Genomic DNA, 14,521 nt, shown 5'->3' with positions numbered 1-14,521 from the left:
GAGTTCCATGCGCCTTTGGCGTCTAGTCATGCCGGCCACATGACCACGGAGATGTCCTTGGACAAGCGCTGGCTCTTCGGCTTTGAAATGGAGATGAGCACCGGCCCCTAGAGTTGGAAACGATTAGCATGCATGTGCGGGGGAACCTTTACCTTTACCTTTAAACAATAACTCCTTCATTTCACCCCTCCTGTTATCAATCCTCCATTATTTGTTGCTGGTGAACACTTTCTTAACTATTATTACAACATATACAACTGTAGCTACCAGTGCTAGATACATTTTATCTCTCAGATTTTGGTTGCTTTTACTATCCCTCCTCCCTCTTTCTTCAGAGTCTTGCTTCTCCCAATTTGTTCCTTCAGGGATTTGAGTTGGCTGCTCATAATATAAATTTCTTCTTCCATTGAGAAAAGTCACCTCTCAGCCTTGACAATGTGCCAGCAGACCCTATGGGAATTTTCCTTTGGGTGAAAGAAGGAATGTCTCCTGATGACTGCCTGCTTCTTGCCCTGGGTCTTTCCAATAGGTAACTAGGATCCCCTGATCCAGATTCTACAGAGAAGCCCTAAAACTCCTGATGATTGGTCCTAGGAGTTTTATATAGGTCTAAACTGGACTGTATATAGATTAGTGCCTTGCGGCAATTGGAATCACCAAGGTGAAGAGATCAGTTATCCATTGCTATTCTCTAAGATCACAGGCCCAAATAGGAGTACAATACAAAACCCCATTCAAGGAAATGGTCTAGAATACTATTTGATTATATAGCAATCTCCCTCAAATTGATGCCATCTTTTGTGTTAGACCCAAGCTCCTATTATTTCCTCCCTGACCCTTTGGCATGGGCTGTTTGCATAAGACAGTCAGTTCATACCCAGGGGATGAAAGGGGCTCCAAACGAAACAAGGCTCATCTCCCCCGTTTTAGATTTTACGATCTTCAAAGCAGCAAAACGAATCAGTTAAAATGGAATCCTCAGAGGTTTAATATTTTTGAGTTCCCACCAGCTCGATCGCCAGATATTGATTTTAAGGTACCAATTAAAAGATGGAGGAAAATTATATTGACGTAAGAATCAATGTTATTTCCGTTGGTTTTTTTTTTGCTGAATCTTAAAAAAGGGCTCTTGGCTTGCTCGCAGGTAAGCAGGCTAAGACTGCAGGTTGCAGCAAAACCATCGCTCTTACAATGCAACCGGCCATCTTGCTCCCCATCGTTGCTCTCCAGACACCAAAGACAAAAAAGAGGCGAACTCGGGAGTGTTTGAGGTGCGGCTCCTGCACGGAGGGAAAAAAAGCGCCACCGTGATTCACTCCGTTTCTACTCGAATAGACCGGCCGCTGAAAGCCCGCAGTTCGGAGCAGGAAAACGCCACGCCTTCAGCGAAGAAGGGGCGGGGTCGCGGCTTATTGGGCCGGAGCCGGAAACGTGACAGGCTGGTCTGATGCCGCGCAAGGAGGCGGGCGATGTTTGCTCTGCTGCAGGTCGGTGCGTTTGTTTGTCTCGCGTTGTTAGTTAGAGCAGCGTTTCCCAACCTTAGGAACTTGAAGATGCGTGGACTTCAACTCCCAGAATTCCCCAGCCAGCATAGCTGGCTGGGGAATTCTGGGAGTTGAAGTCCACGCATCTTCAAGTTCCTAAGGTGGCTGTTAGCGGCGATCGCCGGCACAAATGCTTGTTTCTGCTCTTAAAACGCTTCTTGTCGGGGAGAAGGAATGCTGGCCTGGGCTCGTGGTGCCCTGAGACTTTGAAAAGGCCCTGGTGCTGCGCGCCGGATTGAAGTACAAAGAAACATCGTTAAAGATACACGGGCAATTTCTGCAGGGGCAAAGAAATTCACGAAAAATATCGGCGTGCTGCACACATTTATAGCGGCATCGGCTCCTGTAAGCAAGAGTCTGCCCGCTAGTTCCCTGAGTCAAAATAAAGGTGCTTAATTTTTGTGGTTGAGTCGCTAAGTTGTGGTCCGACTCTTTGCGACTATAAAGCACATCAGCCCTCCTCTTCCCGTCCTCCACTGTTTCCCGGCTTTTGCACAAATTCACCTATGTTGCGCTGATGATGCTATCTAGCCATCTCATGCTCTGCCGTCCCCTTTTGCATTCAGTCGGTCCCCAACATCAGATTCTTTTCTAGTGAGCCCTCTCTTCTCATTAGGTGGCCAATATTTGAGCTTCAGCCTTAGTAGCTGTCCTTCCAAAAAACACAAGGTTGATTTCCTTTAGGACTGATTGATGTCATCTCCTTGCAGTCCAAGTGAGTCTTCTCTAGCACCACCACTAGAAAGCAAAATGTGCTTAATATGGCACTCCTAGCCAGGTTTGCTTAGAAGTGAGCCTCAGTGTGTACACAGACACCTGTTTCCTCTTGCGGGGTCAGTCTGTGCCAGAGTGGACTATCTATCCTCTGGGATCTTTGATATATGATCCACCACCAACTGATCATCCATCAGTCCTTCCAGCAGGCCAGGAAATCAAACCTCTGAGTACTACTACTATATTGTACATTACCAGAAATCTTGCAAGGTTGTGTTCACCTCCCCCCCCCTTTACATTTGAGAGAACTGTGGAGGGTCATTTCAGAAATGCTTTTTCTTATCCCCATCCCTGCTTGGATTCAGATTTCTCTTACTGTATAACATATTGCTGTCTAGGCTATCTGTAGCTTTTCCTCCTGTCTCTGAAGGTTATTCTCACAGACATTACATTGTCTCATACTGCTTATCTGTGGCCTGTGGCCTATTAGTCCAATCTGAGCACCACACAATCTTATTTCTGAATATGATCTTTGAGAAGAAAAGGTTTCTTCCCTACCTACTGTTTACATGCACGAAGAGGTAAGCTTTGCTGAATTCAGTGAACAAATTGAACATATTCTGAGCTATATTAGTGGGTTCATATTACAAGCCAAGAACAGACACAGCAGAAGGAATCAGCTGAATTCATTGTGATTCAGCGGCCAGGAACATACTATTATACCTTCCTGTGCCGCCCCCCCCATTTTTTTCACTCAGAAATTTCATCTTTATTGAGAGCCTAGTGGCAAAGACACTAGACTAAAAACCAGGAGACTGTGAGTTCTAGTCCCACCTCAGGCATGTAAGCTAGCTGGATGACTTTGGATCAGTTACTCTCTCTCATCCCACACACCAGGCTCAGGCAACAAGCCAGCCAATCAATTTCTGTTCCAAGGAATGGATCAACACTCCCCCCCACCCCCCACCCAAAAACATGGACCCTGCACTTGCAGGAAAATGTTAGAGAGAAAAAATGCTACATTTCCTGTCTTCACTGGGGAAAATAATTTCTTAGCTGTATTTCAGAAACAAGCCTGCCCTATATCTAATCAGACCTTGATTCTACCTTCTTCATTAATTGTGTCATGTTAATTTCCACCATTCCAGAAAGTTCTAGGAAAGATCAGATTGCTTTGCTTCTACTTTGTGCATTTCAGGAATGGAAAAAGCTGAAGAAAGTTTTGGAGTAGGGAGCATGATTTTGGCCTGGGATTTAGGTAGAAAAACAAAGTCTTTACTTATTTACTTATATTTTGTATATATTTTGTCTAGCTATCTATCATCTATCTGTATTAATAGGTGCATATGGCTTCTATTTTTACTTGAAACATCTCTTCTTATATTCTTAGGAACCCAAACTGTAAGCCTAAGCTCTTCCTCTTCCATCTTCCATTCTCTGCAAAATGAAGAAAAGGAGAAAAAGTGTCCAAAAATAAAATTTGAAGTTCTTCCTTTCTGTGGTCCTTAATAAGGATGTGCAGAGTACCTCTTGAGCTAACGAGCGTGCACAGAAAAAGGGGATACTGAGAGTAGTCAGGTTTACGCAGCAACCACACAGATACACTGAGGTGTGTTAAAAACTTTACTTGTGGAATAATACAATAGCAGTCCAAGAAAAAGTCAGTCCAGGTCATACACGAGTGAAGAGATGATAGCAAATAACAATAGTCCAAGGAGTATCCAATTCAGAGTCTTCTTACCAGTCCGTAAGTCAAAACACAGTTCTTCAGGTTTAGCAAACAGTAGCAAACCCACAATAATCAAGTAACAGCAAAAGTTACAGAGAGAATAGCAGAGAGAGAGAAGGTATGTCTCTAGCTCCCTCTTATGGCCGTTGGAAAAACAGCATTGGCCAATCATCACACATTTAAAGTGATACAATACAGTTTCTATTACAACACCACAATCATAGTTTATATATATTGCCAACCCAACCAGTTAGGCCATAGTCATCTACCTAACAGTCCTGTCTGACATTTCTAAGTGGGACTAACTAAATACTAAACATACTATCTCATTATTTTTAGGTGTATTGCTAGAATGTCCTCCTAAGTGTTGAGAAGCCTAAAAATGTTCTCCCAGTCAGCGACTTTGCCTAGATGGGAATTGTATCTCTACTTATTTCTTTCTTTTGGCTCCCATTTTTATTCTTTCTACAAAGTCTTCCAAGCTTCTCAAGGTAAGTCTCAACTTCATGCCCATTATCTTTAGGTATTATTTTTTTCCCTTTTTGTATTTCCCAGTAAATTGAAATAAAAATAGAAAATATGTAGCTGCTTTCCTACAGTCCCAAGCAGAGTGTTGCATTGAATCATTTTGCTTGTGTGCATGTTTCTTAGAATAGCAAGTAGATATAAGATTCTTTGTAATTCATACATCAGCAAAGGAAAGCAACGTAAAATAATCTGTATAAAAATAAATGGATTTGTGATGAATGTGTAAGCTAGCATATCTGGTGCCAAGATATCTTTTTTCATGCTTTGTTTCATTCAACTGATTATGTGCCATCAAGTTGTCTTCATTCTTAGCAGCTACATATCTGGGAAAATGTCATCTATTGTGCTCATTGGCAACAGTGAGGTGCAGAAATATGTGAGGTCCTGGAAGCCAATTTATGTAATGAATCTAGAACTTATGTAGTAACTTTCTCTAAAAAGACTAAAAATTGAAGACTTTTAAAAAATTGCTCGTGCAGTAACATTCTACTTGCTATATAGTACATTTTCCCCAAATTGAGTTTTAACTCAGTGACCTCTCCAGCTAACATGCCTGTTTCTGAAACTTCCAGAAATTGGTTCACATTGGAGATCACCCAGTTTGAAAAGGTATAGATAACATAAGAAGTATCTGCCATTGCATCATATAATTCACAATATACCTAGCTATTTCAATAACATCTGCACTACTGGAAGATCCTCTCTGCATAACCTGTGATAGGTTTAAATAGCTGCATGCTGTAAAATTTCCTTTTACCCATGTCCCTTTTCCTGGAATCCAAGAGACCAGAGATCATATTTGAAAACAGATTTGTTGAAAGTACTATGTAATTTTCTGCCAATTTTCAGTGAAAAATCAAGAAAAGTGTGCAAGGCTTGGATTGGCTCAATGCACCTAAAACACTTGTTCCCTCAGTTGAGAAAATAGAAAGAAGTAGAAAATTCTTTCCTCAGACAGCGGTCACTATGCCAGGGGTTTCAAGCTTGGCAACTTTAAGACTTGTGGACTTCATCTCCCAGAATTCCTCAGCCAGCTGGCTGAGGAATTCTGGGAGATGAAGTCCACAAGTCTTAAAGTTGCCAAGTTTGGAGACCCCTGCACTATGCTACTGCCCTGTGCCTTAAGGCTCTTGGTTGCTATAGAACAAAATAAAAATTTGCATCCTTCTATATAGTGATTAAGCACATATATTGTCACTTACCAGTTCAATAACATGAGATATGTGCTAATTCTTTAATCTATATGTTTAATTTTTGCCTCTTTTGGGTGGCTTTTTTAGAGTTGGAATTATGTGACTCAATGTGCCTGGGATAATCTTAGTTGTATTCAATATGTACACAAATAAATGTTATATGTATCTGATATATTATTGCTTAGGGTTTGGGCTGGTTACTCCTCACAAAGTTGTGATAGTAGGGAACTATAGTAGTATGTATGCCACCCTGAAAAAAGCTATGGTAGTATCCAATAAATAGAATTACTACTGTAAAGTAACTCCTGCTATTCTTTATTTTTTCCACTAGGAGGAGATAGCATAACAGTTTTTAGAATGTTGAAATAATAACTAATGTATCCCAGTAATAAGGTGCTTTATATAAACAGTTATCATTAGGATGTTGGATGTTTTAACCTGTGACATTTCAAATTATTTTGGTCTCTAGTTTTTGAACTGACACTCTACGTATAGAAAACAAAATAAAGGTATTGATAAGAATAGGTAAAGGTAAAGGTTCCCCCGCACATGCGTGCTAGTCGTTTCCGACTCTAGGGGCCGGTGCTCATCTCCGTTTCAAAGCCGAAGAGCCAGCGCTTGTCCGAGGACATCTCCGTGGTCATGTGGCCGGCATGACTAGACGCCAAAGGCGCACGGAACGCTGTTACCTTCCCACCGGAGTGGTCCCTATTTTTCTACTTGCATTTTTACGTGCTTTCGAACTGCTAGGTGAGCAGAAGCTGGGACGAGTAACAGGCGCTCACTCTGTTACGCGGCACTCGGGATAAGATAAGAATATCCTTCATTATTTCAATATCCTCGTATTTCAACCGAGAACTCAGTGATCACAAGAAATGTATCATTTGTGGGAACAGATTGAATCTAAGCCTGGTTTTGAGTAATCTGAAACTCCACATAAGTGTTCAACAATAATATTTCAGCATAAAGGATTCTATTATTGCTGCTGTTTTGAAAATGATCAGGTGTATGCTTTGATAATAGCAATGCAATTTTGTTCCATGATAGTTCATAATGTCAAATGGAAAGCTGAGCTTTCCAGAAGCTCAGTTAAAGAATGTTTGTACTAAATGGACAGTATAAGTAGCTTCTTGAAAAAAATCCTTAGAAGACAGTAGAAAATACTAAAATAAACAGTCAAGGATGTGTAGTAGTAGGATTTTGTCTCAGCAGCAGAATAGAAAGGTATTAAAATGGAAGAGACAAAATAGAATGAGAAGAAGCTAGTAATACAGAGCATTAACAGAACATGTTTCGGCAGAGCATCTATGAGTTATTTGGATCAAAATATTAATTGTAATAGGAAACTTGAGTATCCCCTTGAAATATAGCACATTTGGAGAATGGTTTAATTTAGCAGATAGACATTAGTTTTTTCTTTCTTCGGCATGTCTAGGATTGATGGTACCCATGAAATGTCATAAATGCCTGTCTTTATGATTCATCAGATATTTATGCTCATTTTTTCCTCACTATTCTGTTTGTGAGGGTATTGCCTTCAAAACAAATCCTTCTGTATAATCTGTATGAGCATATCTAAGGTGGCAACAGAAACTGTACAGAGAGGTTTTCAAAAAACATTTGCCCCAGTACTACAGATTAGAAATATTAGATTTGGCAGGAGAAAAATGATTTGGAAGATGGGTGGTGCCCGTGTACTATCTCTTGGCACTCATTAATCAGATGAGGCTGCAGCTCTATAGGCCTAGTGCAAAATCCAAATTTCTAGATTAGATACTAGGACGGGCACTCTTTAGTGTAATTATTTACTTCCTGGGATAGACACAAGGAAGCACACTTAGTTTTGGGGGAGTTTTTTTTCATTAAAGCTTTATACAGATCAGCCAACATCTACACACAATTTAGAAAATTATCAGCAGTTTTGGTAGAATTTGAAAGAAAATAATTTCCCTCTCTGTGGTACTGAATAAAAAAATTGGTAGGACAGTGTATTATAAGATGAAATTATCTGTAGTCTTTATTTGACTTTATGTGCTTCTATCCTGCTCATTTTCCTGATGATGATTTAGTTCACTTAACACCCTGCTTGCAATTTTCTGTTAGGAATGGCTACCAGAGAAATTTGCAATCAACAATTAAAGTAAGACAAAGAAACATGTAATTAGAGACACTGATCCCTAGTGATTGGTAATACAAACTTGATTTTCAGCTCTCTTCTCTGCTGGGTAACCAGGCTAAGAAAAAATAGGAAAATATTCTCAGAGAAGATGATGTCTTATACCAGAAATTTATTTTGAGCATCAAAAAATAAGAAGAAAAACTCATTTCTTGAAGAGATGAATTTCTTCAGCTAGATATTAAGAATCTCCTACAAAAACCTAAGGTGATAAATCAAAAGTTTAGCTCCTCATTTTGAAGGCCGTTCCTTCTAAGCTTTGCTCAGCTGATGGCTTGAACTTCTGAGGCATTTTCTCTTACCAGACTTAAAGATGGAAATTGACTTCTGTTAAGGAGTAATTGTTGGAGAGAATCTATTTTATATCCACATAGCCATAGGAAATATTTGGCATAGGAAATATTTGTTAGGAAATAGGCATAGGAAATATTTGTAAAGCATTATTTCTTTTTTCTAGCTGTCTTGGTATTTAGTGGTCAGTAGGGCAATATAAATATACATATCCACTTATTAGAGCTATTGATCAAGTAAGCAATTATTAGCTGATATGCTCCACATAAGAGAGAAATGAATAAAATGAAATGTAATAAGTTGCCATGGTAGCACAGCGGTTAAGTGCAGTACAAGTAGTCCTTGACTTTGTTGTTAGCTGCGAAGTCGTGTCCGACCCATCACGACCCTATGGACAACATTCCTCCAGGCCTTCCTGTCCTCTACCATCTGCTGGAGTCCATGTAAGCTCACGCCTACTGCTTCAGTGACTCCATCCAGCCACCTCATTCTCTGTCGTCCCCTTCTTCTATTGCCCTCAATCTTTCCCAGCATTAGGCTCTTCTCCAGTGAGTCCTTCCTTCTCATTAGGTGGCCAAAGTATTTGACTTTTAGCTTCAGGATCTGGTCCTTGACTTACAACAGTTCATTTAGTGACCTTTCAAAGTTACAATGGCACTGAAAAAAGTGACCTATGTCCATTTTTCACATGACCATTTCATCATCCCCATGGTCACATGATCAAAATTTGGGTGCTTGGCAGCTGACTCATTTTTATGACCGTTGCTGTGTCCTGGGGTCATGCGATCAACTTTTGTGACTTTTTGACAAGCAAAGTCAGTGGGGAAGCCAGATTCACTTAATATCTGTGTACTAATTTAACAACTGCAGTGATTCACTTAACAACTGTGGCAAAAAAGGTTGTAAACATCTCACTTAGCAACAGAAATTTTTGGCTCAATTGTGGTCAAAAGTTGAGGAATACCTGCATTTCAGACAAATACTGCCTATACTGCCCCTCTGCCCATAGCCTGGAGGTTGATCCTGACAGGGCTCAAGGTTGACTCAGCCTTCCATCCTTCTGAGGACCCAGATTGCAGGGGACAAGAGGTGAACAATGCTTCTTACACTTGTAAACCACCCAAAGAGTGCTGTAAAGCACTATGAGGTGATATATAAGTCTAAATGCTATTGCTATTGCTAGAAACAATATTACAAGATACTGTACTTCAGACTCTCTTCTTTTTAACTATTTTTTTGTTTAATACTGTTAATATTGAGCCCACATGGAACTGATATCCACTGTTCTTAGAACAGTCCTGATGTCATTTTAAAAAAAAGTCTCATATTATTACTGCTATATGCAAATTTTTAAAGGTAGAGCATTTTGAGGAGAGATGGCTAACTTGCTTGCTTTAGGAGGCCTACAAGAAGGTGGAGTTTTAGTAAGTGAGTTGTGAACATAGTCAAAATTATAATTATTTTTATTCAGATTTTCCCTTCTCTGCAAACGGGAAACTGCACGTTTTATTTTTGTTTTGTTTTTTATGTGACAAGCTGATCAAATTTGAGGGTCATGTATCTTATCTAACAACTGACAATTCATAATATATTAATATATTCTGTAATAGCTCTTACTTCCCTTAGAAAAGAGTCACGGGCCTTAGTAGGCTTTCATTCTAACAATACTACATGGAATTTAGTTTTTCTTATGTGTCCTCTTTGTAAGAGAACTGATGGTATTGTGCTATTGCTGTTTAAAGATTTCTTATTTGTGCAGAATACGAAGAGGAACTTGACAGAAAATTTGAACTGGAGAAAAATATACTGGGGTTGAGGAAGGTAAGGTCAATGAGATTACTTAATAGTTTAAAGTGCATTGAAATGTGATTGAGACTGAATGACAATAAGTTTTGAGGCCTAATGTTTTAAATTATATTCAAGATGAGGGTAGAGCATTTTGATACAAATTATGATAAAACCTGTGTCCATCCAATGCGAAACAGCTTGTCAAATTGTCATGATACGATTTGACAATTAAAACGGCCTCTAGTACTTAAAAGAGAAATAGAATTAGCATAATGCTAAATTTTGAATATTGTTTGCTGTATACCCTTGAGTGTGATGCTGTCTGAAGGATGGGTCAAAAGAGGTAACAGTGTGGTTACAGCATCACAATTGAAGCCTTTCCCCTTTATACATGTATACATCATTGATGCATAATCAATGTGGGCAGCTTGTTTTGACTCCCACTGTGGGTATTAAAGCTTGAGTGTGCAAATAACTGCAGTTTAGCTGGCACATTCACCTTTCAATGCATACTATTTCTTAGTAATATAAGCTAAAATTGCTTGGAAACAATAACAAAAATTATTTTTATTGGGGGTACCACCCTGGACGGTATCTCTTTACTCTCCTACCATCGGGTAGGAGATATAGGAGTATAGCCAGCCGCACCAACAGGCTGAAAAACAGCTTTGATCCATGGGCTGTTAGGCTTTTGAACGGGAAATAATTTTTATAAATTTTATGCATAATTGACTTGTGAGGCTGGTGTGTTGTGCAATTAGTTCACATGGTGTAATAAGATGGAGGGTTTGTGTCACTGTAAGTTGTGGGGTGGGGGCATGAAGGGAGGCTCAGCCAATCTCAATGTATACATGGTTGTACTTTGACAATAAAGGTTCATTCATTAAATATTACTAGGCAAAAAAGTTTCAGATTCCATTTCTTTTACAATGTGTTGCCTTATAGCTAAAAACATACCCATGTTTGGGTATGTTTTCAGATATTTTTTCTTTCAGATATAATTATGTTTTCAGATACAAGGGTATTTGGAATACTTGAGGCACGGAAGAATGAAAAAGGAGGCAATTCTAGGTTTAGGTGCAGATGTTGATCAGATCCAACCTCTATTAAATTCTTTCTGCAAACAATAGCTTCAGCCAAATTTTCTTCCAGTCAGCACTTTCTGTAATTCTGGTTGTGCTGAGTTGAGCTAAGTTCCATTTTTACAAATTAGTTTCATTTGGAATACTTAGAAGACTGTTTTGGTATGTCACTTGGAAGCTGAATAGTAGCCTGTCAATTTTAATTTAGATATACATTGCAGAATGTAATTAGGGCAATTGTATCATACAGCTCCTGAGATGCACAATTAAAAAAGCGAGTGGCTTTCTGGGTAACAGATCATAGCCCTTCCCTTGATACAAGTACCTAAGTCAAAGAACTGACTTCTATCCAGTAGAGCACGTGACTTGCAACGTCATGTGATGTGTTGTGACATATCGTGACTTTTTTCCATTGCCATCAGTGGGGTGGGTGTGGTTTCGGCATGACGCATCTGGCCCATGGGCCGGCAGTATGACACCCCTGCAGTAGAGGGATAGAAGTCTATTATTCTTTCTTCTGCATTCCCATATCCTCCTTCAAACAACTTGTCCACCATATTTTTTAAAAGTTATCCTTGAATGTATTGTATATATACAATCATTTGTAGAAAGATATGTAATAATAAGACCAAAGTTCTTTGCCAAGAAACCTGAAAATCTTGGGGACAAAGTATAATTCTAAGTTTTTAATGTAAATAAAATTTGACAATTTTTGGATGATAGCTACGGGGGTTTGCCTTTCTTAGAGACATTACTCTTTCACAAGTGTTAATATTCGTGTGCTGTAGGTATGTTACATTTTAAGCAGCTTATTTATGTCAGCAAGGGGATACATCATTAAACAACAGTCAGAGTCAGAATACAAGTAGTCCTCATTTCTTGATCACAGTTGGGACCAGCAACTTGATTGTTGTGAGGTGGTCACTAAGTGAAACCATGGCTGTGTATACCATCATACTTCAGTTTTCTTTTGCTTTATAGATCCGTGAAGGTTGTAAATGTGAAGATTGGTTGAAAATTATTATTTTTTGTCATCATGTAACTGTGAACAGTCACTGTATAAAGCAGTCTCCAAACAAGGACTATAATTCTGATAAAATCTGGCTCAGCCAATGGTAACTAATGTCTTTATTATAGCTTAGCTTATGACACTTCTGGCTTACCTGCTTCTTTTTGATAAATAGAAGGAGCCAGCACTTATATGAAAATCCCATAGCATACACACATTTTAGTACTTAATATGAAAGGGCCATTAGCTGTTGCACAATAGTTTCCTTTCTCATATTACAGGACTACAGATGTTGAGAAGCATAAAGCTGCTTGTTGCATTAACATTTTTCATGGTAACATATTTTGAGTTTAAAGCAAGAAAGCTGTTCTTGGGACATACAGTATATTTGAAATCTGTGCCACGCTCCTCAAGGAATGGAAGCATAAACACAGACAATGATGATTGCCTGCTTTCTGTTCTAATTTGGAAATTCCTTTTGATCAAGACTGCTGCAAAGGATGTTCTTGGCAGGTCTCCTGGAAACAGATTCCAAAAGTGAACATTGCCTTGCAATTTGACAGGGAAACATTAGGAGACAAAAGGCAATATTTTTGTTTATCTGTTGCATGCTATCTCCTACCTTTCTGTCGAGAGAGTCTGCAGTTTGAAATAGTGACTTAAAATAAAATGTAGGCATAAAGAAGAAAAAAGGTAACTAAATGGCAGTTTGTCATAGGCTAATAAAAGAATTTTGCTCCCCTCTCGGAAGCAATATTTTGGAAAGGCTACTCATGGAGACAGTTTCACCAGCCAAATGGCAATTAGTTGAAGTCATCATTTTGGTAGGGGCCCTTTTAGTTTTTTTTCGTGGGGGAATTCTCCTTTTCCATTAAGTGGATAAATCCTCTAGTTACACATTAAATATATAAACCCACTGAAGATCTCTTTTTAAGTACAAGCCACAATGGTTTGGCGAGGGAGATTTTCTGGGAAAGTCAGAATAAGTATTACTGTTGGTGTCAGTAGCAGTTTCTGTTCAGAGCTGAATGGCGCCTTTTGGAAAGAGGCTTTCTCACAACATCCTTTGCTACCTTTGTATCAACATCTGAACAAAAGGGCAGTGGGTAGGTCTTTCCCTTGTTAAGCTGTACCATGACAATTAGTGCAGGTTCGCATCCCACCAGGCTCAAGGTTGACTCAGCCTTCCATCCTCCTGAGGTAGGTAAAATGAGGACCCAGATTGTTGGGGGCAATTAAGCTGACTTTGTAATAATGCCGCTTGGGGTGTGTGTGAAAGCCCTAATAAGCAGGCATATACATAGAATGAAGGCTACTGCTAAGCTTGTAAGCCGCCCTGAGTCTTCGGAGAAGGGCGGGATATAAATGGAATTAAAATAAAATAAAATAAATAAAATAAACACACAACAGCTGTGATCTATGGGTGCAGCACAGTTGACTAGGGCATACAACTGATTGCAGAAGGAGCTGAGGGCTCTTTGCAAAACCTTCTATAAGGAGCTGGGACCTTGCATTTAGAAGTCTCTAATGCAGTGATTCTCAAGCTTAGCAATTTTAAGATCTGTGGAATTCAACTCCCAAAATTTTCCAGCCAATGTTGTTCCAAATGGCTGATTGGGGAATTCTGGGAATTGAAATCCACAGAACTTAAAAGTAGCGAAGATTGAAATACACGGCTTTAATGAATATAGGAATATTCCTTGCTTCTGGCAGCTATTTCTGGAAACAAAAAGACAACAATACAAAGTCCAAAGAAACTCTGTAACAGTGTAGTCAACTTTTTGTAACGGGTATGAGGCCTGAGCTGCTAGATTTTGAGACTAGAAGGTCAGTGCTTTGGTGGGTCGAATCCCGAGTGCCACGTAACAGAGTGAGCGCCTGTTACTCGTCCCAGCTTCTGCCAACCTAGCAGTTTGAAAGCACGTAAAAATGCAAGTAGATAAATAGGGACCACTACGGTGGGAAGGTAACAGCGTTCCGTGCGCCTTTGGCGTCTAGTCATGCCAGCCACATGACCACGGAGACGTCCTTGGACAAGCGCTGGCTCTTCGGCTTTGAAATGGAGATGAGCACCGGCCCCTAGAGTCGGAAACGACTAGCACACATGTGCGGGGGAACCTTTACCTTTACCTTTATCTACATCACATCATTGTGGGACTGCCTTTCCCCAGTGATTTCTGCCCATAACATCAGGTCTTGTGAAGGGAGGCAACATCAACTATGGGGTCCTAGGAAGGTTGCCCTCTCTGTTATGGTACTTGCTCCCAAAGATCTTTCAGGAGGCCATGAAATCTTGCCTCTTCCTCCAGGAATTGGGCCCTACCTATTTGTTGTGCAGCTGCACCATGACATATGGCATAGAAGAAATTTTAATGAAAGGCCCTCAGCCTGATTTTGTATTGTGTGTGTGTGTTTTACAACTGCTGATATGTTTGCCATCCATAGTTTCATTGAATAGATAGGGGCC

General features: G+C 39.7%; 1 protein-coding gene across 1 annotated transcript in view; it reads left to right on the top strand.

Moving 5' to 3' along the window:
- Positions 1 to 1,430: 1,430 nt before the first annotated feature.
- The window catches only part of HHAT (hedgehog acyltransferase), a gene marked incomplete at its 3' end in the record, with an annotated part of 135,795 nt that continues 122,704 nt past the window's right edge, over positions 1,431 to 14,521 (top strand). The window contains exons 1-3 of the mRNA XM_081312858.1: positions 1,431 to 1,487; positions 4,327 to 4,478; positions 9,935 to 9,996. Coding sequence (XP_081168984.1) covers positions 4,370 to 4,478; positions 9,935 to 9,996 — 171 coding nt within the window. The 5' untranslated portion in view covers positions 1,431 to 1,487; positions 4,327 to 4,369. The remainder of the gene's footprint in view (positions 1,488 to 4,326; positions 4,479 to 9,934; positions 9,997 to 14,521) is intronic.

This window comes from Vipera berus (assembly GCF_964194415.1).
Source record: "Vipera berus genome assembly, chromosome: 1".
In the NCBI taxonomy this organism is placed as follows: domain Eukaryota; kingdom Metazoa; phylum Chordata; class Lepidosauria; order Squamata; family Viperidae; genus Vipera; species Vipera berus.
Note: the sequence above shows the minus strand (reverse complement) of the source record. Positions and strands in the feature narration are given on the sequence as shown.